The 24222-nt window shown below is 35.3% G+C and overlaps 1 protein-coding gene across 1 annotated transcript; it reads left to right on the top strand.

The window, feature by feature from the left end:
- The first annotated feature begins 88 nt into the window (after positions 1 to 88).
- LOC116170715 lies at positions 89 to 23119 on the top strand. The gene is made up of 3 exons (XM_031487219.1): positions 89 to 202; positions 5740 to 5865; positions 21294 to 23119. Exons 1-3 carry the CDS (start codon positions 89 to 91, stop codon positions 22164 to 22166), a joined length of 1113 nt encoding a protein of 370 aa, XP_031343079.1. The 3' UTR covers positions 22167 to 23119.
- Positions 23120 to 24222: the final 1103 nt, after the last annotated feature.

Genomic DNA, 24222 nt, shown 5'->3' on the forward strand with positions numbered 1-24222 from the left:
GAGAAAGGGGGAAGGACAAGCAAGTAAGGTGGGGGAAAAGGTGAAGTTTGGAAGGAGATTTTAGCAGTAAAAAACAAGGCAGAGGGGGATGGAAGGAGACAAAAACGACCAACAGGAGAAAGGAACAAAACGGAATGAAAACGATGAGTATCACGAAGATGATGTTCTGGAATGTGGCCAAGATGTACAATTCTGGGAGTTTGTAAGAGGAAATAAGAATAGTGGATAGTGGAATCATGAATGAAAACCTGGGAGAAAATAAAGAATAGAATACCAAGGAAATGCATATAGTGCGAATGCGGATAACATACAGAGAAGATCAAAAGGAGGCATATTAACAATTAAAGGGGAGGAAGGCATGCAGAAAAGACGAGTGGAGAGGAAGATAATGAGAGTGATACCTCTATATAACACAGAAGAAAAGAAAGGGAGAAAAATATAAAATAGACAATACTTTAGGGGTCCCCGAGCCTGCACTGCAACTGTGAAATGCGCTATACTTATAGCACAGCTTATAGGCAGTTGGCAACTCTTGGCAAAAGTACAGTGACTTTATGCGAGACAGGGCGGCGGCAACAATAGAATGTCTAATTTTTTGATCAGCGGTCATGTTGCATCGAGTTTCTGCTACATGTAATTGTTTTTGTGTATTGCCTGTTGCCTACAGTACAATTGGATTGATACCCGATGATTTTTAATTTGAATGTTCGATGCAACATGGCGGCTGGGTGGAGCTTTGAGTCGCAATTGTCTCGTATAAAGTCGCTGTAGGGAAAAATTACAAGCAGAGCCATCTAACTTTCATGTCGAACGACAAAAACAAATAAAATATTACGTCCACATAAAATAACTCCAAGAAAAAACCTTCATTGGACAAAAAGAACCTGGAATAGCACAAATATAAGGAATGACAAATCAACTACGACAACAAACTGCAAAAAAATTACACAAATCAAACAAAAATCAGGTATCGAATCAAATGCCTTTATAGTTATTAATGATACTAGTTCAATATGAATACTATAATGAAACGCGTGTAACGAGTATAGAAGAGAGAAGAAAGGAAATGCAAATTATGTGGAGAGAAAGATATTCATCATTTAGTATGGGAATGTAAACAAGTAGAAAGAACAAGGCAAAGCAGGAGAGAAATACTTGACGAGGGGGAAAGAAGAGAAAAATGGATGAAGGAGATAATAGGAAAAAGGGAAGAAATGCAGAAAGTATGATTTGCCAAATGGCGTAAATAAAATATCTATCTATATAGGGCTTTAGCGAATCTCGGCCTTAAATAAATTATTAACGATCCTCGAGATCGTTTATAATTTCGTATTGCTGTCTGTCTGTCCGTGTGCACGATAACTTTGTGTATAAACGTCCGATCGCGCTTTGAAATTTGATACACATGTTCTTCAGGATATAAGAAAGGTCTCTATTGTTTTTCGGCTACGTAGACTAACGGACCAAAAGGTTACAGCCCAAAGCTGCCCAAACGTCCCAAAAAGGACTTCTTTTATAACTCATGTTACAAAGAACATATGAATGTCCGGTTTTATGTGTTAGTAAATATTCCTTAAACCTCAGAAGACTAAGCAGATTCAAAAAAAAATATTGCGCATGCGCATTCTTACTTTTGTATTTGCGCAATCCCAATTTTTTTATTTGTTAAGATATTTATATGAAATAGTAGACACTTCGAATAAAAATACTCATTTTGTACTCATTTGTACCGTAAGCAAAAAATTTTGTACCATTACCTTTTAACCGCCACTATCAAATTAATTTTGGAGGTGTAACTTAACGGTACAACCCCGAGTATACAATCTCATGCAAATTTTCGCGCCATAATTTTGTACTCATTTTGTACTAATTTGTACTGTAAGTAACTAATTTTCTACCAGTACTTTTTGACAGCTAGGATCAAATATATGTTAACGTTACTATCTCGTATATGTACCTACATTCATAAAATTCTTGTCCCTTGATTTTGTACTCATTTTGCATTAAATTTGTACCACTGAGTTCCATCCACTAGTATCCAATCTATATTGGGGTCACAATTTTGTTCCATGATTATGCACTAATATAATGTATCGTTATAAGGAAATTATTTTGTCCCTTTTTTCAATTTTTCTTAGGTACTCGTAGTAGTATTATAACTCTGAATCCGTCCGTGTTGGGGGTAGGGTTCTCAGCACGTAGAACATTGCCGATATGTTTTAGCGACTTTTTTAAGAATTAAAAAAAATGTGCTATTATTTGTGTTTTGTCCGTTCGTCCGTCCGGACCCACTTTTGTCGTTTTGAACTACTTACTTTGAACTACGACGGCCATTAAATTTTACTGTCTTAAAGGGAGGGCTCCGAAACGTGCATCACTGTTACATAGCAACCAATTGGTGTAAGATGTTTCATACGCATTCCATTAGTGGTGCCAAGTAAAACTTTTGAAAATGTGTGTGTGTGGGGGGGGGAGGGGGGGAGGGCAAACACCACGTTCTACCCTTCATGGTATTCCAACGAAAGGTCTCATCGAAATAAATTGGTTTGTACAAACTATAACTTTCCTGCGCGACTCTTTTTTGAAGATGCGTGATGATTTCCCTAGCCAGCTTGACGATCAAAAATGCTTCATCCACATAGCTTTTATATAGGTCGCTTTCGCAATACGCTGAACAGGTAATCTGAAGAAGTGCATCAAAGGCACACGTATTGGCCAGTATTACTCTTTCGCCGTTCACATGTAGGGGACGAAGTGAATCCTTGTTGCCGTTTTTTAACAACCCAATTGGTAACACAGGTTTTAACTGGCTCAAGTCCTTTCTTAACCATTCCGAATTTTGTGTTAAATACGATTTATATTTCGCTCTTTGTACATCTGCCAAACCCCGCCCGTTTTCTACCTCCTTCATGTCACATGCTCTTCTTCGAACTGGATTATCTACCTCAGGATTTTCACTTTCGTTTTCCTTTTCATCACCACCAGGAAAGTGTAAAATGAAAATTAAAAGCAGACATGTAATACGTATTAATTTTTTTCGAAAATGTAACCATTTCTTCAATAGAGAGTCTTTGTTACGTGTTTTTTTGTCCATATTCACATAGGCAATAATTTACCCCAATAAAGCTGTCAAACGGCTTATAGGGTAAGTTAACCACCCGTGTCTATCAAGTCGCGCTGATATTAATTAATATTCAATCATCAGTCAATGCGAATAGCCTAATAAATGTAAAACCTTTTCTCTAAGGGTTCTATATGTATTTTTTTACACTTTGGGGGCAGATTTCACCCTATGAGGTGGGTCAGTTAGTGAATGCCAATTTTTTGAAGAGACTAAGGCTAAATTCAAATGTGAAATTCTTTTGCAAAAGGTGGCGGCAATTTTTTATTGTTTTATATTGCTCCTTTCGAATAGAGAGAGATCTAAGATGAATTTTAGTTTAGCTGCTGGAAAATGGCTGCCATGCGAAGTGCATTCGCAAATTTGTTTTTTATGGTAAACGAGCCACTGGTCGTTCGTTCGTTTTCGGCATTTTGGCTGCTATATTCTGAGTGCTAATTTCACACGAGTGTTTTACCGATTTATGAAACACTGGACATTAACCAATACATTTCTTTAAACCAGAATTTAACTTCCGAAGTTAACTTCAGTTTAAACCAGCAATGACCAACTGAGCCCAAATGTTAAAATAGGTAGTAAAAAATACCATCGTACCTTATTTTGTTGCCCACGATTCCGATTACACATCTCGCAGTTCCAATTTCAAATGTGTACACACAAATTAAATAACGTATTATGATCAATATTTAAAATTCAAAGATAAATCAATAAAAATGTTTCAAAACTCACTCGTGATCACGGGCAAATGTAGACCATATATTAGCAGCTATCAATAAACGAACACCCAAAGTCTCTAGCTGGCCCAGGGGCCGAGATTTCAATGGAACAGACAGACAGACAGGCGACGGAAAATCGAGCACATAAACGTTACCTCAACTTCGTTAAACGCTACAAATACCAAATGAGAAAATCGAGAGTAGGTACATAGGTACTGAAGATGCAAAGTAACAATTGAGTCTGTATAACAAAAGTTTTATACCAATTTATACTGAAAATAAATACCCTCGTAAATAGCTAAATACCTATATTAGGTACATCATCTTTATAGTCCATTGGAAAACGTGTGTTACGCATTATCTACGTAATTAACTGTTTGCCTGTCTGTCTATTTGTCTGTCTGTTGCAACCACAACATATATACATTTGGTCCTAGCGATTAAAAAGTAGTGGTACAAAACTAGTTGCTTTCGGCACAAATTGGTACAAAATGAGTACAAAACTATGGCACGAAAATTTGTAAGAATTTGTATATTCGGGGTTGTACCGTTAAGTTGCACCTCCAAAATTAATTTGATTGTAACGGTTAAAAGCTAATGATACAAAAATTTTTTGTACAAATTAGTACAAAATTATGGCACACAAAATTTTAAGAATCTGTACACTTGGGGGCGTAGCATTAAGTTGCAACCCCAATGTAGATTTAGTCCTAGTTGTTAAAAGGTAGTGGTACAAACGTTCTTATTTACGGTGCAAATTAGTACAAAATGAGTACAAAATTCTGGCACAAAAATTTTTAAGAATGTGAATACTTGGGGCTGTGGCGTTAAATTACAACCCCAATGTAGATTTGGTCCTAACGATTAAAATGTAGTGGTATCCGCGGTACAAATAAGTACAAAATTAGTACAAAATAACAGTATTAATAGATTTGCTAATGTTTTTAGTGGGGGTTGCAACTTAAGGCTCATAGCTCTGAATCCGTAACCAGTTGAGATATACTCAGTGTCTCGAAAATATTAAAAAACACAATTTTATGACATAAAACGACATTTTTAATTGACAAGACATACAATAAATATTCACAGAGTCACTACAAAGGTAATGAGAGTATTCTTGATTTCAACACTTAGTTCGTCTAATTGTACATTACAGCAACTCTGGCACACTTTACACTAATTCAAGCGTCTGGCATGTATAGCTGTTTCCGTGTTATTGTATTTTAGATTACGTTTAATGGGATTGTACGTACTCTCTTCACATGTTTTAATGTTTTATTATTTCTGCTATTTTCTATTACTATCACTTGGTGTTTTTTAGGCTAATCGTGATTTTGGAAAATGCGATGATGACTTTTTGATCTACTACCATCGTCTAATATTTTTTCTATTATTGATATTGATATTGGTATGGTCTTCACTGCTATAAGTATGTATTTGCATGATTTCTGGTACTATAAAATATATATTGATCACTCTGAAAAGAAATCATTAATTTTTAAACAAAAAGTTCCTATAATAAACCTTGACAAAAGTGGGAGAAAGGCATGAGCTTTATTTTTCTAATAATCGAATAGCGAATCGAATAACGAATCGATAACTTCCTAGGCTTAAACGATCCCCTGTGTCAGGATTAAAGAACTAGGTGACGAAATTTAGATGAGGGTTACGAATAATAATATAAAAAACAGAAGAGGTGGTTGTTTGACCAAGGTACTGATTTTTTGTACCTTCAGCATCTTTGCTTAATTCAAGAAGAAATGACTATTTTTTTCGGTAATGTTTCTTCGCCGCATTATAAGTTAATTCTGCAGTTTGCTCGATTTCTAATTTAAAATTGTGTAATTTTTGTACAAAAAGAACGTATAATGTGACTTATTTACATGTGGTCATGGTTGTCAGTGTTCCCAGGGTCGGGCCGCGTGGCAGGAGCGCCAAGGGGGAAGGCGCTGCTCGCTCTCCGAAGAGGCGCACCAACACCGCCTCAAACAGGTTGAAGCTCATCATCGATGGATGAAAAGGAATAGAGTAAGATAAAATCTAACTTATCCCAAAAAGCATGTACATTGCCGGGACGCTACAATAAACAGATCCTTAAGTGACCGGAGCTTGCATGAGGGACGCGATCGGCTTTGCTTGAATTCCTCCTCCCTAAGCGCCAGGACGAGGCAAGGACGAGAATTAATCGCCGCAATCTCCAAAATTGGTTCTGGCGTCAATTTAGTTAAAACCCAAAGCGCGTTTCACACGAAAAACGAATGGGTTAAATCTAAGGGGGTTAGTCGCTGCACCTGCCCATTGCCGCGCTTTAATTTCTAATGGCTTTTGCTACGCTCGTTCATGTAACTAACCTGTTGCGTGTGAAATGCAATTAATATCTTCTCTTTATAAATTCTGTTGTAGTATATTGTGGCGTCACCCCTTATTTATAACGGCACCAACCCTCGCATGATGTAGGTATGCTTTACGGCCTTGTGTAATATGTGACCTACACCATCAACATTTCCTTTGCACTGCATGATGTACTTTTTTAATCATTAATCTTGTTTCCTACGCTTCATTGCACGAGGGAGAACTTGCTCAGATAAAACGTGCAGGTGTAACAGAGATTAATTAATGGAGGATTTAGAATGAAATTTCATTACCTATTTACAACTAGAAATCTAAACAAAAATGAATTATTCTAGAAGTTAGGCATACCTACACCAAGTAGGATCTCTGAAAACAAGAATTGAATTTCAGAAGAGGGTGTATTTCATTTTCCAAACTAAGATTTAAAAACGGAGCAGAAGATAAAGGACTAATGGAAGAAATAAGCCCTAACAGCACCATAACACCTCATTTAAACTAGGAGCTCCTCCAAACTACAGACTTATTAAGTCCAAGGATATCACTGCGTCTAGATTTTTGACAGGATTGTAAGGGATTAATCTGCGCGTAGGGATTACCTGTATTTAAATGATAAACCATTAAGTTAAACATAATTATTATCTCAGATTTAGAAAATTGTCCGCTCTCCATGATATAAACTTTAGAGAGGCTAGGAGTAGGTTAAAGCGATTGACTAGGGCTGCCTATGTGAATTACTTATATGAAACAGAGCAAAATATTAATACCAACATAAATCATTTCTGGACTTACGTTAAGCAGCAAAGGAAATCGGATTGTAACATACTTTCTGTTACTCCAGACTCCTTTGGCCAGTATTTTAACTTGGTCTATTGCAATGATAAAAGCATTTATGCAACCAACTTTCCGAATGACCGTAAAGTTATCTCGAACGATATGTTCACAATAAATAAAATTACAGCAGAAGACTACAGAAATGCTATTAAAAAATTAAAACCAAAAAAAGTAGCGGGTAATGACATGTTTCCTCCATATATAGTACGAGGTTGTTCAGAATGGCTCGAAAAACCACTACTTCATATATACAATCTAGCAATTAAGACGAAAACCTTTCCCGATATATGGAAGGAATCGATTGTCGTACCAATTCACAAATCCGGGAATAAGAAATTGGTTGAAAACTACCGACCTATAGCAATACTTTCAGCGCCCGCTAAACTTTTTGAACTAATATTGCACACAAAACTGTTTATCCATATAAAACCTTCATTAGATGATTCCCAACACGGGTTCGTGTCCCAGAAATCTACTTTCACAAACCTATTAACTTTTACTAATCACGTCCAGGAATCTCTAGACTCCAAACAACAAGTTGACGTGATCTATACAGATTTTACCAAAGCTTTCGACAAAGTGGATCACGATTTGTTACTGGGAAAACTGTATTTACATGGACTAACTCTCCATTGGCTAAATTTTTTTGCTTCAAATCTAAAAAATCGCACCTTCAAAGTAAAATTTGATGGTAATACTTCAGGAAAGTTTGAGGCCAATTCAGGTGTACCTCAAGGGTCCAACCTAGGACCACTGTTGTTTTTGATCTTTATTAACGATTTGCGTATGTCCATAATTACCTCAAACTCACTTATGTTCGCAGATGACTTAAAAATCTATTCTGAGCTTGTCTCTGTTGAGGATTGTAACCTCCTTCAAAAGGACATAGACCGTCTACTTAAGTGGAGCCTTAACAATAAACTTCCACTAAATATCTCCAAATGCCTAGTTTTATCTATATTTGCAGAGAATCATTTATAAGATTCGATCTTACGACATGTTGGAACAGAGAACTAAAACGAGTGGACAAAAAAAAATCTATCAAGACCTTGCGGTTGTTGTGTATAATTCTTGTTAACGCCGTATTATTATATTTTATAATATATAATATATAAACTAGATGGAGTAAGTGTGGCTTTATTAATGTTAATGCAATTTGAATGTGATGAGTGGGGGCAAAAGAGAAAAATTTCCCACATTCGAAAAGCTGCATCGAATCGTGTTTGTTTTGAAGCAATATACTTTCCAAGTTTGAAAATCAATCCATTTTTTTCTTGTTTTTTTTTTGTAAACTCGATAGTGCTGGACGAATTCAACCCTTCCTTATTGTCACCCCTTGATCTCCTTATTCCCCCCCGTGCATTGTAGTGGTCGCCCAGCACCGACTGAATTGTAAGTATATTTATATTTTTCCATATATTTTGTGTTTTGAATTTATCAAAAAATTATACAATTTCTTTCTGCAACTTTATAAACACTGAAAAAACTTGCTACTCAGCGCTGTACATAAAAAGTTTTTGGGTTTTTTGCTTCTAGACAATGCTGCTCATTTAAATGCAGATTCGTAAGTTACAATCTTTGTACTCTCACGGCTGGTCGACCCCAGGCTAGAGTAGATGCATCCGTAGTTTTGGCATCCAGCATACACTTAACCAAATAAAACGCATCGAAAAAGTTCAAATAGTTCTAAGATTTCCCTACTGATGTATTTTAAAAAAAAATAACACCTACCCCGGAATTTAATGTTAAGATCTGCAGATCTAGGGCATGATTTGAAATACAAAGTTTGCTCATCGCAAGAAAGCCATAGCTTTGGTATAGTTGGTCAAAACTATGGAATAATCTAGTGGACCAAAGCTATCTGCTATCCTTAATGACTCTTAAAGTTCCTAATCGGACGACACGTTCAACTGATATGTTTCACATTCCGACGACTACTTTTCGCTTCCACTCACCCCTCTTAGCTATGTTGCGTTTGTTGAATCAGTTGCTAACGTCAATTATTGATCTTGATTTGTCGTTGCCGTTTAAAAACTTATCGTCTACTATTCGTCTAATTAAAACTCCTTGGGACTCTGCAATATAGTGACATACAATAGTACAGTTTGATTTTAGGCTTTCTCAATTGTTTAAGTTAGTTTACATTTCATGTAATTAGGCGTACGCCTGTTTGGAATGAATAAATAAATAAATAAATAAATAATTTCCGACTAGAAATTTTGGCGTAATAAGCTTTCTCGCAATCTGAAAATCTTCGCCCCGCTTTTTTTTAACCTTCAGAGTACTCGCACCCACAGAATATTCAGAAATGAGTTTAGTGCGGTTGTGAAACACCACCACTCTCCCGGGGAACCAACTAAAACGGAGATTAATTGTGAACTTTCTAGACAACACTCAATTCTTTTTAAATAAGTTTCTTGTGGGTCATGTGAAATACATGCAAGACAAAACGGCTTTATCTGCCTATAGGTTGAGCTCTTTAAGAATTATTTATAAATCGCAATATTTCTTAATTCACTTTTAAACATCAATTTAGTTTAAAATTAAGATGATTTTAAATATGCAAACCTTTAATTTTACATAAATGAAAAAATGGTACCCCATATACGACGACTTTTTTGCGGCAATTGGAAATTTTATTGAACTTTGCAATGAAATTTCTCGGAACGCTGTCTTTTCTGGTGTATCCTTGTATTATATAATAAAATAATTACGAACAAACCACCATTTTATTATTACAACTGTTGGGGGTTAACGAGTTTGAGCAAAAAATTGAAAACACTTTGTTTGGTTATCACAAGTACGGAAAACTTCTGCTATCCTTAATGACTCTTAAAGTTCCTAATCGGACGACACGTTCAACTGATATGTTTCACATTCCGACGACTACTTTTCGCTTCCACTCACCCCTCTTAGCTATGTTGCGTTTGTTGAATCAGTTGCTAACGTCAATTATTGATCTTGATTTGTCGTTGCCGTTTAAAAACTTATCGTCTACTATTCGTCTAATTAAAACTCCTTGGGACTCTGCAATATAGTGACATACAATAGTACAGTTTGATTTTAGGCTTTCTCAATTGTTTAAGTTAGTTTACATTTCATGTAATTAGGCGTACGCCTGTTTGGAATGAATAAATAAATAAATAAATAAATAATTTTTTATAACCTAACTTCATAGTACTGTCATGTTTTATAAAAATATATACAGATATCTCCAAACAGGTGGAACATTCCCTAACATTAAAGTTACTAGACTCTGGTAACTTCCGCCATTTTTGGGCAAAAATCATGCGTTCTCTCTCTAACACACGAGCCCAATGGATTGCGGTACTTTCTATATTTAGTGACTTTAATGTAATTCTTCTTCTTATAACCATATTTATATCGACCCGGTTTAATCCATTCCTTTCATTGTAAAATCTCTCAACCCCATTTCGTTGTTTTAAATGTAAGAAATTTGGTCATCTCTCTTCCGAAAGAACAACATTTTAAAAATTGAGATGTAGCAAAAGAAAACAAAGTGCTTCTTGTAAAGGAATTGTCAAATAAACTTTCGTTTGATTTAAATGGCACGACAACATCGCTAACTGCCTAACACAAATTGCTCCCATAAATTACAATGTGAGTTGTGTATTTGCATTTCTTTCGCAATTTTCGGCGAAGCCATTACAGACATCTGACAATCTAGATTTCGCATCGAGGAGTAATAAAAGCGTCCTTCCGTATTACGTACCGCGACGTCGAATAGAAATGAATGAAGGAGGAAACTAATATGTAGAATTCTTTTGACAAGTTCGAGCAATAAGGGCGGAAAATTATAACCGAAAATCGGAAATTGGATTTTTTTAACCAATTTCCCTGGGGTTTTACAGATGCAGGAAACTTTTTCTTTATAAATAGCATGTGAACATCATTTTGTTCAAGGAATGTATGCTTACCTTTACGTATGAACGCATTCGAAAAACAAATCGGCTTGCATGTTTCCGTGTGGATATACAAACAGTAATATCATTTCTGGATTTGACGTATGTCAATATCAGGTTCTTCTATACAGAATCACCTCGTGTATTGCCACATTCTGCGTCCGACAAGCAATCAATCGTGCTGATAATGACTGTAGATAATGATTTTCTGTCATTGACACCTCCTAATTGTATGTTACAAGTACGTAAATGATTATGAATGACCGGCCGCGTGCTTGAAAGCAGTGGATTTTATATTCAAATCCCAAAATGCAAGTTTCCCTTAGGTGACATATAATAGAATGTGGTAAGACAAAGCGAAAAATGTTGGTCGAAATAGATTCGGAAACAATAAGTCGGTCTCTTTTTACAAAACAACGGAACACATTCAAGAATGTCACAAAGAGCTGTTATAATCAGCGAACAACTCAGTTACATGTTGTAGTAAGCGTTCAAAGCGAAGATTTTTAGCAAATGTCGAATAGATTTCCGGTAAAATCATCGGAAAAGTTTCCAAATGGTTACTTAAAAGCTTGAGATTTGAAAAGATGTCAAGGAGAACGTTTTGAAAGGATGTGAAGAAGAATTTGAACAAGATTTCGATTCAGACATAATTTTTGAGAAATTACAAGGAGGATCTGACCCGATTTAAAGAAGTTTTACGGCAGATTCGTAGAAGATTTCGATAAGAGGTTTCAATAAAATCTGTAAAATAGTGCTTCAAGTAAAATTTCTAAAAGATCAAGAACTTCGGCACGGTTCCTCCAATATAAGACTCAAATAAACTTCAATTTCATTCTCTCTTTCTCCAACCACAGTTCAGAAGTCTAAACGGCGGTTCCTGAATGGAGGTGTACCGGGGTAGAGGGGGGTATCCAGTAGAGACAAAAGTTCAAGGGCCATCTTCAGAATACCGCCATAATGGTACTGAGGTTTATTAGGAAATGGTTATCAAGTCCTTTATTTGGTGGTTTTCAACCCCTTCAGCTTTTAAGATAATTTTTCGGAGATGGTTATCGACCTTAAGTTGCTAGGGGGTATCCCATCAACCCCCCCAGACCCACCCGGTTCTCTGCGGTGCAGAAAAGATGACCTCATAACCATGACAGCCCTGAAGCCTAAATGGTTTGTGAAAGAAAGTGTTACCGGAAGGACGACAGTTCCATTGCCATTTTCAGAATAACATCATAAGGGCACTACGGCTTTAACATAGTTTTTCGAATATGGCCATCGACGTTACGTTGCTGGGGGTATTCCATATCCCCAGAAGACCCCCCGGTTCTACGTTCTCTGCGGTACCGAGAAGAGGTCCTCATAATCACTCCCCCAACAACTGTTATGACGTAGGTTATGACAGTCCTGAAACCTAAATGGTTTGTGAAAGAAAGTGGGTATGACGAAAATGGTCATCGACCTTATGTTGTTGGGAGATATTCCCCCCAGTGGAGACGAGAGTTCCATTGTCCAGAATACCACCATAAGAGTATGTGTGGCTAAGGCGTATGTGCATTTTCAATAGCTGAACAATTTTTCCGTAGGTTTTGGCACTGGGCAACTTTGGAGTGGTGATATTCGATAAGTTTTGATGCATCTTTGGACTTAGTTTATTTAAACATATTTTCACCTTCTCCTTTTCTTTGTCTGGCGAATCGAGAATCGGTATTTGCACATTCTGCATATTTTCTAATACAGGTAACACATTTTGAAAGAACTTCAACATGTTGTAATTTCGTACACTGTTATGTAGGATCTAGAAATTCTTTACATCGTCGCCAAATTGTTAACGTTAACATACAGCTTTTTAAAAATATTTTTAACGATGTGTTGAAGCTATTCTGCAAGGAACATTTTAATAGAAGTTCCTCTGATATTTGCGAAGGACCGGATGCGCCTATCCGATGTACCTAGTCGATAAGGAGAACATTTGAACTTACGTTGTTGACTGTTGTTAACGCTTTTTTCGATCTATGAATACTTTCATTGTAATGGTAGTTTACAACCATCACCTCACATATCCATTTCATTTCTAATGCACTTAAAATGTTGGTTAGCGCAATTTTTCGAAAGGAAATGTCTGCCACAAACCCAGTTGCAGTAACTAAACCACCTTATTGTCCTCGTTACCGTTAAGGGAGGTTTTGACATCCAACACAGAATAATAATCAAATGCAACAATCATAGAATAAAATAGACCTTTAATAAAATAGTAATTACTATAAAATTGTGGTAACAGAAAAGTTTTACATTACTCCCGACAATAATATTGACCTTAATTTTCCAAGTAATTTACATTATTGATAAAGGAAAGGTATTTACTTATCGGTGGAAAATAATATTTGTTATCCTTCTCTTTTTCTTGTCTTGTAGCTTTATTTTAGGGCGAAAGATTACAAGGGGATCTGAGCTAGACGATTTGTTCACATAGTTTACTTGGTAAATCTCAAAACATCCATATGCCCTCCCACTTTTAGAATATTTCCTTTTGGGGTTTGCTTTCCACGACATTCTAACTACTTCTGTATATATCTTGCTCTGTTTCAGCAAAACCATTTACGTCGCTGCAGTTAGCTTATGGAATTCGGATGATCAGCTAAGTTAGGTATACAAAATATGAATTTATAAAAAAAAGGGGGTAAAACACATATAAACGTAATGAAAACAATATAATCGACTATACTAAATGATCAAACTAGTTTAATCGTTGTTCTTTTATAATTATACTTAGTAACAAGCCAAAAAAACTCATTATATAAAGATAAGAACCAATTATGCAAAGAGATCCTTTATTAATGAGGATGTTACAGGACGAACCTGACATTTAAAGATAGGGTAGAATTATGAAACAGTTCTACCAAGACAGATGTTGCAGATTCAAAGGCTACCCGTCAAGTATAGGGGTAAAATTGTAACTTCTGCAATTATGTTTGTAACAGGCTGGAACAATTTTGAAAATCATGTTATATATAAGAAAAATCTCTGTCACGGTAGATATTGCAGATTCACAAAGATAGGAGGGAAGGTCACCATCTCCCGGTCTATGCGGGCAATGGGAGGGGAGCCTACCTTTCGATTTATCCTCATACCATTGAATAAAACTCAATTTTTTATTCAATGCCCATACGCAAAGCCAAAAGCCCAAAATGGAAGGAATAAAATCGGAATTACCGTCGTAGGTTAAAAATAAAACTGAACTAAAATTAAATTTTGTTATACCTAAAGTTAAATAAACACCGAGATAATTACTAAATTGACTGTGTAACGGTTTATGACTAACTGCTAATTCTGGCCTTAAAGTGTGGAATAATTCAAGATAATAACACAGGGACTTCAATTTAACGTATTGAACAGATTTATTCGAACTCCCACACCGACATTGACATTGATTCGAACAAATTTTTTATGATAATTACCAGACGATTATTCGCGTGTATTATACCCAGAGCGCTTTCGAAATATTCAATAATAGGGGTAAAATTATAATTCCTGCAGTTATGTTAAACAGACTGGAAAAACGTTAAGAAAGCAAAAAGTGCAACAGATTCGGAGGTTAAAGGGACACCTCTACCCTCCAAACAACTTTATCAAACGATGTTATTAATACTACCATGAATATTATTAATTTATTGTTAAATATACAATTGTTATTGCTTACTACAAAGAAAAAGGAATTTCCACAAATTTTACACTTGTTCCCCTTGACTTGCCTTTGCTTAGGATGTTGCCTAGTTCGGACTCACCGGAACTGCCGCTGACAGGGCGTTGAGGATTTCATAATACTTAGTTCAAGATCAATTAATGGGTTTTGCTTATAGAACTTTCTGCCGAAGGAATCATGCCCTGACTCTTTTGGCAGGGCCATGATCTGTAAGTGGCGTTGGTCGAAGGTAGCCCACTCTTTTTCGTATTTTGATGATATCGTCTCTAGCTTCCCGAGATGTTCGTCGGATCTTCCCTGCTTCCTTCTTCAGGTTCGATAAGGACCTCTCCACGGATTTTGTGTGATCGAATTGCTCCGTGGTCAGCTTCACCATTACCAATTTGTTTAATGGCTCGCAGGACCCGGAACACTTCTGGTAACGCGGCAAGAATTCGTTTAAAGGCTCGCGGGACCAAACGTAACACTTAGTGGAACCAGAACCCTTGTGGTAACGCGGCACCAGTACGTTGAAAGGCTCGAAGGACGAAATTTAGCGCTTGCTGGGACCGGAAGCCTTCTTGTAAACCGTAACGTATACCCAAGCAAACTTACACAAAGTAAATTCGGTCGAGGATTATCGTATATCTCAAACCTGGTACGTTACCGACAGGTCGAAGATGGTTAGACGATAATATGTACTGTCTGTCTTTGAAGAAGTGCTTCTTATTTTTGGAATGATTCTCTAAACGTTTTTTCAGCCTGTTACAAACATAATTACAGAAGTCATAATTCTACCCTATCGTTGAAGAGTAAATTCACTCCATAACATCCGCATTTGTAAAGGGTCCTTTTGCAGAAGTGGTTTATATGCGTTTTACACTCTTTTCTTGATAAATTCATAATGTGGTATAACTTAGCTGGTCAACTCTACTATTTGCAAATCCGAATCCCAAGCTAACTTCAGCGACAATTGAGATATTGTACTGGACACGTAAACGAGCTCTTGTAGTCCCTATAACCATAAACTAGCTGCAGTTAACTCCCTAGTACACAGACTATTAAACGTTCCTACAAATCACGACATTATATATATATATATCGATTATAATAAAGAACTAAAATAATTAAACAAATTCACACTTACATTTATAGCAACCTTTAATTGCGTGGGTTGTAACTTTTGCAGTACGCCAAATATTTTTGTTTCTTTGGTCGATTATGTTTAAATGATCTATAAGCAACCCCTAAACTACCCTCTAAAAATAAATTTCATTCTCCTTTTAACTTACCTATTTTTTTAGAAAATTCACACTTACGTAAATAACAATCCTCGACTGCGGGGGTTATAATTTTTGTAGTGGTCCAAATATTTTTGTTTTATTGGTCGATTATGTTTAAATGATCTATAAGCAACCCCGAAACTGCCCTCTTAAAATAAATTTCATTCTCGTTTTAAACTTACGTAATTATTTAGAAAATTCACACTTCCATTTATAGCAACCTTTAATTGCGGAGGTTGTAACTTTTGCAGTGCGCCAAATATTTTTGTTTCTTTGATCGATTATGTTTAAATGATCTATAAGCAACCCCTAAACTACCCTCTATAAATAAATTTCATTCTCGTTTTAAACTTACCTATTTTTTTAGAAAATACACACTTACGTAAATAACAATCCTCGACTGCGGGGGTTGTAATCTTTGTAGTGGTCGAAATATTTTTGTTTCATTCGTCGGTTGTGTTTAAATGATCTATAAGCAACCCCGAATCTACCCTCTAAAAATAAATTTCATTCTCGTTTTAAACTTACGTAATTATTTAGAAAATTCACACTTACATTTATAGCTACCTTTAATTGCGGGGGTTGTAACTTTTGGAGTGGTCGAAATATTTTTGTTTCATTGATCGATTATGTTTAAATGATCTATAAGCAACCCCGAAACTACCCTCTAAAAATAAATTTCATTCTCGTTTTAACTTACCTATTTTTTTAGAAAATACACACTTACGTAAATAACAATCCTCGACTGCGGGGGTTATAATCTTTGTAGTGGTCCAAATATTTTTGTTTTATTGGTCGATGATGTTTAGATGATCTATAAGCAACCCCGAAACTACCCTTTTAAAATAAATTTCATTCTCGTTTTAAACATACGTAATCATTTAGAAAATTCACATTTACATTTATCGCTACCTTTAATTGCGGGGGTTCTAACTTTTGGAGTGGTCCAAATATTTTTGTTTCTTTGATTGATTATGTTTAAATGATCTATAAGCAACCCCTAAACTACCCTCTATAAATAAATTTCATTCTCGTTTTAAACTTACCTATTTTTTTAGAAAATACACACTTACGTAAATAACAATCCTCGACTGCGGGGGTTGTAATCTTTGTAGTGGTCGAAATATTTTTGTTTCATTCGTCGGTTGTGTTTAAATGATCTATAAGCAACCCCGAATCTACCCTCTAAAAATAAATTTCATTCTCGTTTTAAACTTACGTAATTATTTAGAAAATTCACACTTACATTTATAGCTACCTTTAATTGCGGGGGTTGTAACTTTTGGAGTGGTCGAAATATTTTTGTTTCATTGATCGATTATGTTTAAATGATCTATAAGCAACCCCGAAACTACCCTCTAAAAATAAATTTCATTCTCGTTTTAACTTACCTATTTTTTTAGAAAATACACACTTACGTAAATAACAATCCTCGACTGCGGGGGTTATAATCTTTGTAGTGGTCCAAATATTTTTGTTTTATTGGTCGATGATGTTTAGATGATCTATAAGCAACCCCGAAACTACCCTTTTAAAATAAATTTCATTCTCGTTTTAAACATACGTAATCATTTAGAAAATTCACATTTACATTTATCGCTACCTTTAATTGCGGGGGTTCTAACTTTTGGAGTGGTCCAAATATTTTTGTTTCTTTGATTGATTATGTTTAAATGATCTATAAGCAACCCCTAAACTACCCTCTATAAATAAATTTTATTTTCGTTTTAAACTTACCTATTTTTTTAGAAAATACACACTTACGTAAATAACAATCCTCGACTGCGGGGGTTGTAATCTTTGTAGTGGTCCAGATATTTTTGTTTCTTTGATCGATTATGTTTAAATGATCTATAAGCAACCCCTAAACTACCCTCTTAAAATCAATTTCATTCTCGTTTTAAACTTACCTATTTTTTTAGAAAATACACACTTACGTAAATAACAATCCTCGACTGCGGGGGTTGTAATCTTTGTAGTGGTCGAAATATTTTTGTTTCATTCGTCGGTTGTGTTTAAATGATCTATAAGCAACCCCGAATCTACCCTCTAAAAATAAATTTCATTCTCGTCTTAAACTTACGTAATTATTTAGAAAATTCACACTTACATTTATAGCTACCTTTAATTGCGGGGGTTGTAACTTTTGGAGTGGTCCAAATATTTTTGTTTCTTTGATCGATTATGTTTAAATAATTTATAAGCAACCCCTAAACTGCCCTGCAAAAATAAATTTCATGCTCGTTTTAAACTTACGTATTTATTAAAAAATTCACACTTACATTTACTTATAGCAACCTTTAATTGCGTGGGTTGTAACTTTTGCAGTGCGCCAAATATTTTTGTTTCTTTGATCGATTATGTTTAAATGATCTATAAGCAACCCCGAAACTACTCTCTAAAAATAAATTTCAGTCTCGTTTTAAACTTACGTAATTTTTTAGATAATTCACACTTACATGCATAACAATCCTCGACTGCCGGGGTTGTAACCTTTGTAGTGGTCCATTACGATTGCTAATGGTTTCTCTTGGACTACTTTACGAAAAATTATCAACAAAAAGAAAAATAAGATACAGTGGACGAATTTAACAACTTTAACTCCTATTACACAAAAGAATTACAAATATATCGGTACAATTCCTTATATAAATAACATTTCAGATTCAATTATTAACATTTTCAAAAAATCTAATTTCAAACTAGCTTGTATACCCTATCAAAATTTAAATATGTCTCTCGGCAACCATAAAGACAAAATTCCTCCTTTTGAAAATTCCGGTGTATATGTTACCGTAAAATCCCGACTTTACTAAGTCGTTCAGTAAATTCTAGGTTTCACTTTCATATTTTAGTTAATACGGGTTTTTAAGGGTTCACCAATAATTTTTCACACGTAGTTACTTGTGACTTACTTTTATTAGAACATAAAAAGGTACTGCGTACAAAATACAATGCTATTTAATGCATAAACTTAATTGGACCAAAAAAAAAGGAAATAAAAGGTATTGCTTATACAATAAAGAACATAATATTGTAAAATAGTTAATAGTTTTTTGAAAATAAAAATTATTGAAAAACAACTAAAAGTTTATATATTACTTTACTTGTTCCTCCAAGGTTGACTGTCGTGACATTTTGAGTTGCATAGTTTTCCCTTCTTCTTGCAGAAGCATCTGTTAGTGTTGCAGGTTTTCTTGCATACGCAACGTGCAAATCCTTGGCCGTCCCCTAAGGCAGCATGTCTAGCAGCAGTTCTTAAAGAAATGCTTTCTTCGGGCACCTTTTCTGACGTTAAAAACTTTTCTTTGGAAACGTCGAATTCTGATCTGGAAAAATAAGGATAAGATGTGGAAGTACCTACATTGGAATTAAAAGTTAATAATTCTGCGAAAAAGTATGTGGTGCTTGTCCTACCATCTATTTAAAAGGTTTTAAAAATTTATCAGAACGTACCTGCAATATAATTTTTCCAATATTCCATGTTTGGTTGCAATTTTGTGCAGGCCTTCTTGGTTTTTTTCAAGCACGACTCAGATGATATTTCTTAGATCTGCCTTTGACCTATCACATCTGGAATCGATATGATTCCTGACGTCTTCACTATTGCAAAGCGAAACATTACCGTAAATCTCGTTGTATACCAGTTTTAACTTATGTGCCTCAGTAAAAACTAGTTTTAACTAGCAAAACCTGCTTTAAATTAAACACATTTGGAATTTTTAGATTTCACTATGATTTTTAGACAATTCTAGTTTTACCTAGTCAAAACTAGAATTGACTAAAGGGGATAGTTAAAATTAGTTTTTCCTAGGAATATCGGGTTTTAACTGAAATCGGGTTTTTACGGTAACATATACAAATTAACATGCAATACTTGTAAGGGTTTATATATAGGAATGAAATTTGGTTATTATTATATTATTTATTATTATCTTGCCTGAAAATAAATAACAAAAAATATAGTCGCCTATGAAACACTCGAAAGAGAAGCTTGATCAGAATTTAAAGGAAACAGTGAACTAGCTGATATTCAAGAAAATCTACAATTATTTTTCCAAGTGTCCTTCATTGTGGGGAACGCACATGGTTGCATCTCAAAGATCTTGTTTCATTCAGGATTTGTAGTAGTTGAACTGGTTCAAACCCTCTTTCTACATTTTCCTGTAATTCTTCCTCAGTTGTAGAGCAATATTTATAATTTTTTTTTAAAAACCCCACGCAAAGAAATCTAATGGGCTTAAGTCGGGTGAACGTGCTGGCCATTTTATTGATCTCTGCGTCCCCATCTAATTATTAGGTACGAGATCATAAATAATTTCGAACAATTAATGCATTATGATCTGGGGCACCGTCTTGCTGCAAAATAACTTTTCTTGCAAAGGAATACGATCCAGTAAATCTTCCAGATTGTGCTCTAATGTTTGGATATATCTCTCAGATGTAAGTGTGTCTCTCTAATATAATATATTAAACTATGTCGTTTTAGTAGGCGACTATTTATTTATTATTTAATAAGCAAAATTGATTGTCGACATTTTTCCGGAAACCTCGTGAAACAAGCAATTTTTTAAAACCATGGCCAACTATAATTTCCATTTAAAAAAATCAACTTCCAGTTACAGCGCAGTTATTAAAAGGGCTTGTTGTAGCTTCAATGATAAAGGGAGGAATCGGCTATTTTTCAGTTTTTCTCTTTAGGGAAATAACAAAAGATGGCAGCTTATTTCTGGTAACTTGCTGGTAACGGTATTGGAATAATCATAAAATAGAAATCACCATTACTTTATTCATATTTCGTTATTGTTTGGTTTAGTTTCCCTCATTTTCTCACAGAGAACAATACATTCATAGAATGTTTATTGAAACTGGAAACTATTTCTTGTTAAATTGCAAATGGGAATTGTTTATCGCGTCGCAATATATTTATTTGGATTTGCCATGGTGCTTTTTAAGAAGATCCCCATCGTTGAAACTGTTTGACAGTACGCTCATCTGGCATCAGTGTAAACAATAGAGAAGAAAGTCATGCATGGACCCGATACACGCTTATAAAATTAATGTAGGGGGTGTGAAAAAGAAATCAAATTATGGAACCACGCAAAATTGGAAATCTATAGGATTACGAGTACTATGAGAATTGATTGTAGTGTGTAGTTTAGCAGCGGCCTGTTTTTAAGGTTGAAGGAGCGGCACAAAGCTTTGGAAATCAAATCCAGTTTTTAATCAAGGTAAATTTACCTCCACAACTGCTTGTAGAGCTTTAGAGACGCTCTCAGGTGGTCTAGAAGCAAACCACCATTGCCAGTAAATAGCATGAACCTGCATATTAAAATCGTTGATTTACTTGTGACTGTGTAACAATATTGATCGAATCTTTTCTTCTGTTCCCAGATACACGATTCTAGCTATGGCGGCGAATCCGAAGAGGACATATTCGCGATCTACCACCAGAGTGCCGCGGCAAACGCTTTACTTTACGTCGGACTTGGAACTACCGCTATTGGAAGTGTAGTTTTCTTTGTAGGTTCGGGTGATAAAGGTTTCAAAACCTTGGAACTTCGTTTAATTGGGCCTACGCTAGTCGCATGCGGCCTATTATGTTGCCTAATACGTATTTTATTATGTGCGTGTCCGTCGACGTGTATAAGAAGGAGGAAAAAGACGCGTCTTAAAAACGTTTGTCCGCATAGTACAAGTAGATTTCCATTGCAAGAACGTGAGAAACACGCAACGGACTTTGTGGCCATCGATCCGACCACGTCGTTAATATCGAAGCACAAGAAGAGGGTGTCGATCGCGCAACAGAAACCCATACCCAGTACGAGTACCGCTGAAGACTTTCCCTCGCACTTAGTAAACGAAAACGAAGATAGGGTCCAGTTCAAGCCCACGATTCCTATAATTACCGTTCCGGATTTCACGGAATTTCACTCTGGGGGCGCAACAAATTTACATAGGGACGAATCTAGTATAGAGTTACAAAATTTAGAATTGGCCTACGAATTAGAGAGTGTATCTAGTAACGATAGTGACAGTATTGTTATCGAAAACGAAACCAGTAGAGCACCATCAAAGTTAACTCGAAGTCGTGTTCCCGTTCACGGCAATATTGTTGACACATCGTGCGATAAGGAGACATCTTTAAGCGTAGTCGTCGAAAAAAGTGACCATAGTGAATGTGGCAAAAACGACAAAACTATCAGCGAAAGTGAGAGACTATCACATAGTGGCATTCTGTTAAGTCCATTACAATTAGAACAATAAGACTTTGGATATTTAGGGTTTTGTTAATCAAAGTTAAAATTCAAACAATGCGTGTCACTCGCGGCATTCTTGCAATAGGTAGATAGTGCGAGAGTAGATCTCGCCATCGGTCACACAGCGTAGCAAATAGTTCCTATAATTACAGGCATAGTTTGAATTTTCCCATTTTTTTAATAGTAAATAAATGGAATTGATTATAATGAAGTAACGCGCGTCATCCATGGATGATGTCTTGCGTTATGGTAATCCAAGGTGATTTTACAAATTTAGGTAATGCTAAGAGGTGTATATTTAAAATCTAGTGTGCCTAGTTATTTTTTATGAATTATTTGTAACTTTATAAAGACCTGCTTCATTATCATGAGAGTAACTACTTAGTGTTGCCATTTTCTCACCTCATATCTTCGCGCCCTACAAACCGCACGGGGCGACACCCTTTAGTTCGACTGAAAACAAAATCGAGGTACCTAATTATAATGTAAAGGAGGAATAAGGTGGCTTTGTAATTTTCAAAATACGAGTATAATTTTAATTCGGTTTAGATTTGACCATATCGGTGTGCAAATGAAAAATTCATAATTGTATTTAAAAATAGCTTTAACTCTTTTATGACACTTTAGAGCACGTAATTTGTTTCGAATTATGAATCAAAGTGGAATAACTCTATTGTTTATTTTATTAAATTTAATACTAACATAATACGGCTTCTATCACAATTGCTGTCACACCAATTAACAACTAAAGAACAAACTGCTGTACTGTATTCTATATTGTAAACCTAAATAGAGATTGTATAACCATTTACATGTATAAATATTTAAGTCTTATATAAAATATTACGTTTTTCTTTATTTTGTCGAATTTTATAAAAGACTTAAGATATTAGGAAATAAACGATGTTAGGATGCTATATAATTATAATGGGTACATATCGTTATAAGACAAAATAAAACTCTTGCCAATAGGATCTGTTTGCTGTAAACAATGTACTTGTTTTTGATATTACAGGTTGATTGATCGCCCCACGGTTCACAATTGGCCCATTGAATCTCGTGTACCAACTTGGAAATGGACCTGGTTAATTACAGTTGGGTTATTTTAAGACCCATCTCATACTAGCATGTTCAATTTTTGTCGCTCATGAAGTAAAGAAGTAACGGACGATCAAAAAAGGATTGACGTCGAATCGCCTTTGGAAGTTCAAATTAAATTGGATTTTACATGTACATAAAAATTCCAAAGGTGATTCGACAGCAACTCTTTTTTGATCACATAGTATCAATATCACTGTTTGGTTTTCAAATCATGATAAAATGAATATTTTATTTCCTAGAATTTGTAATCTGCCAAGATCGCGTAGATAACTGGACAGTAGTATTTAGTCCGTCGTGCAAATAAGATACCTTTTCAGTTTGCTCTCATACAATTTTTAAAATCTCTTAATACGTGACACGCAATTAAAATCAGTGTGATTTGTTAAAAGCGAATAACAACCGAAGAAAAAACTGTCTCAGATCGTTCCAAATTTTTTTTATAGAATGTGGCCTGTAGAATCCATAATTTCAAACAGTTCCAAGATTGGGCTACTAGTTCAAAAGTTACAGCCCTTTGAATTTATCTTTCGAAATTGGTTTCTAGTCTATAACTTTGGATTGAGAAGTCTGATCGAAAAAGTACGAATTGTTTTGGATTCTACGCACGAAAATTTATAAGAAAAAGTGTTTTCCCGAGAAATTTTGGTGCAGTCGATTTTTGGAAAAAAAGGAAGGTTATACACTGCCTTTTTTTGAGGCCCGAAGAAAAAATTGTCTCGGATCGACCCGGAAAAAAAATTTTCTTATAGAATGTGGCCTGTAGAATCCATAATTTCAAACAGTTCCAAGATTGGGCTACTAGTTCAAAAGTTAGAGCCCTTTGAATTTTCTTTTGAAATTGGTTTCTAGACTATAACTTTGGATTGAGAAGTCTGATCGAAAAAGTACGAATTGTTTTGGATTCTACGCACGAAAATTTATAAGAAAAAGTGTTTTCCCGAGAAATTTTGGTGTCCAAGATT

Source organism: Photinus pyralis, unplaced genomic scaffold (genome assembly GCF_008802855.1).
Source record: "Photinus pyralis isolate 1611_PpyrPB1 unplaced genomic scaffold, Ppyr1.3 Ppyr1.4_LG5, whole genome shotgun sequence".
Taxonomy (NCBI): Eukaryota; Metazoa; Arthropoda; class Insecta; order Coleoptera; family Lampyridae; genus Photinus; species Photinus pyralis.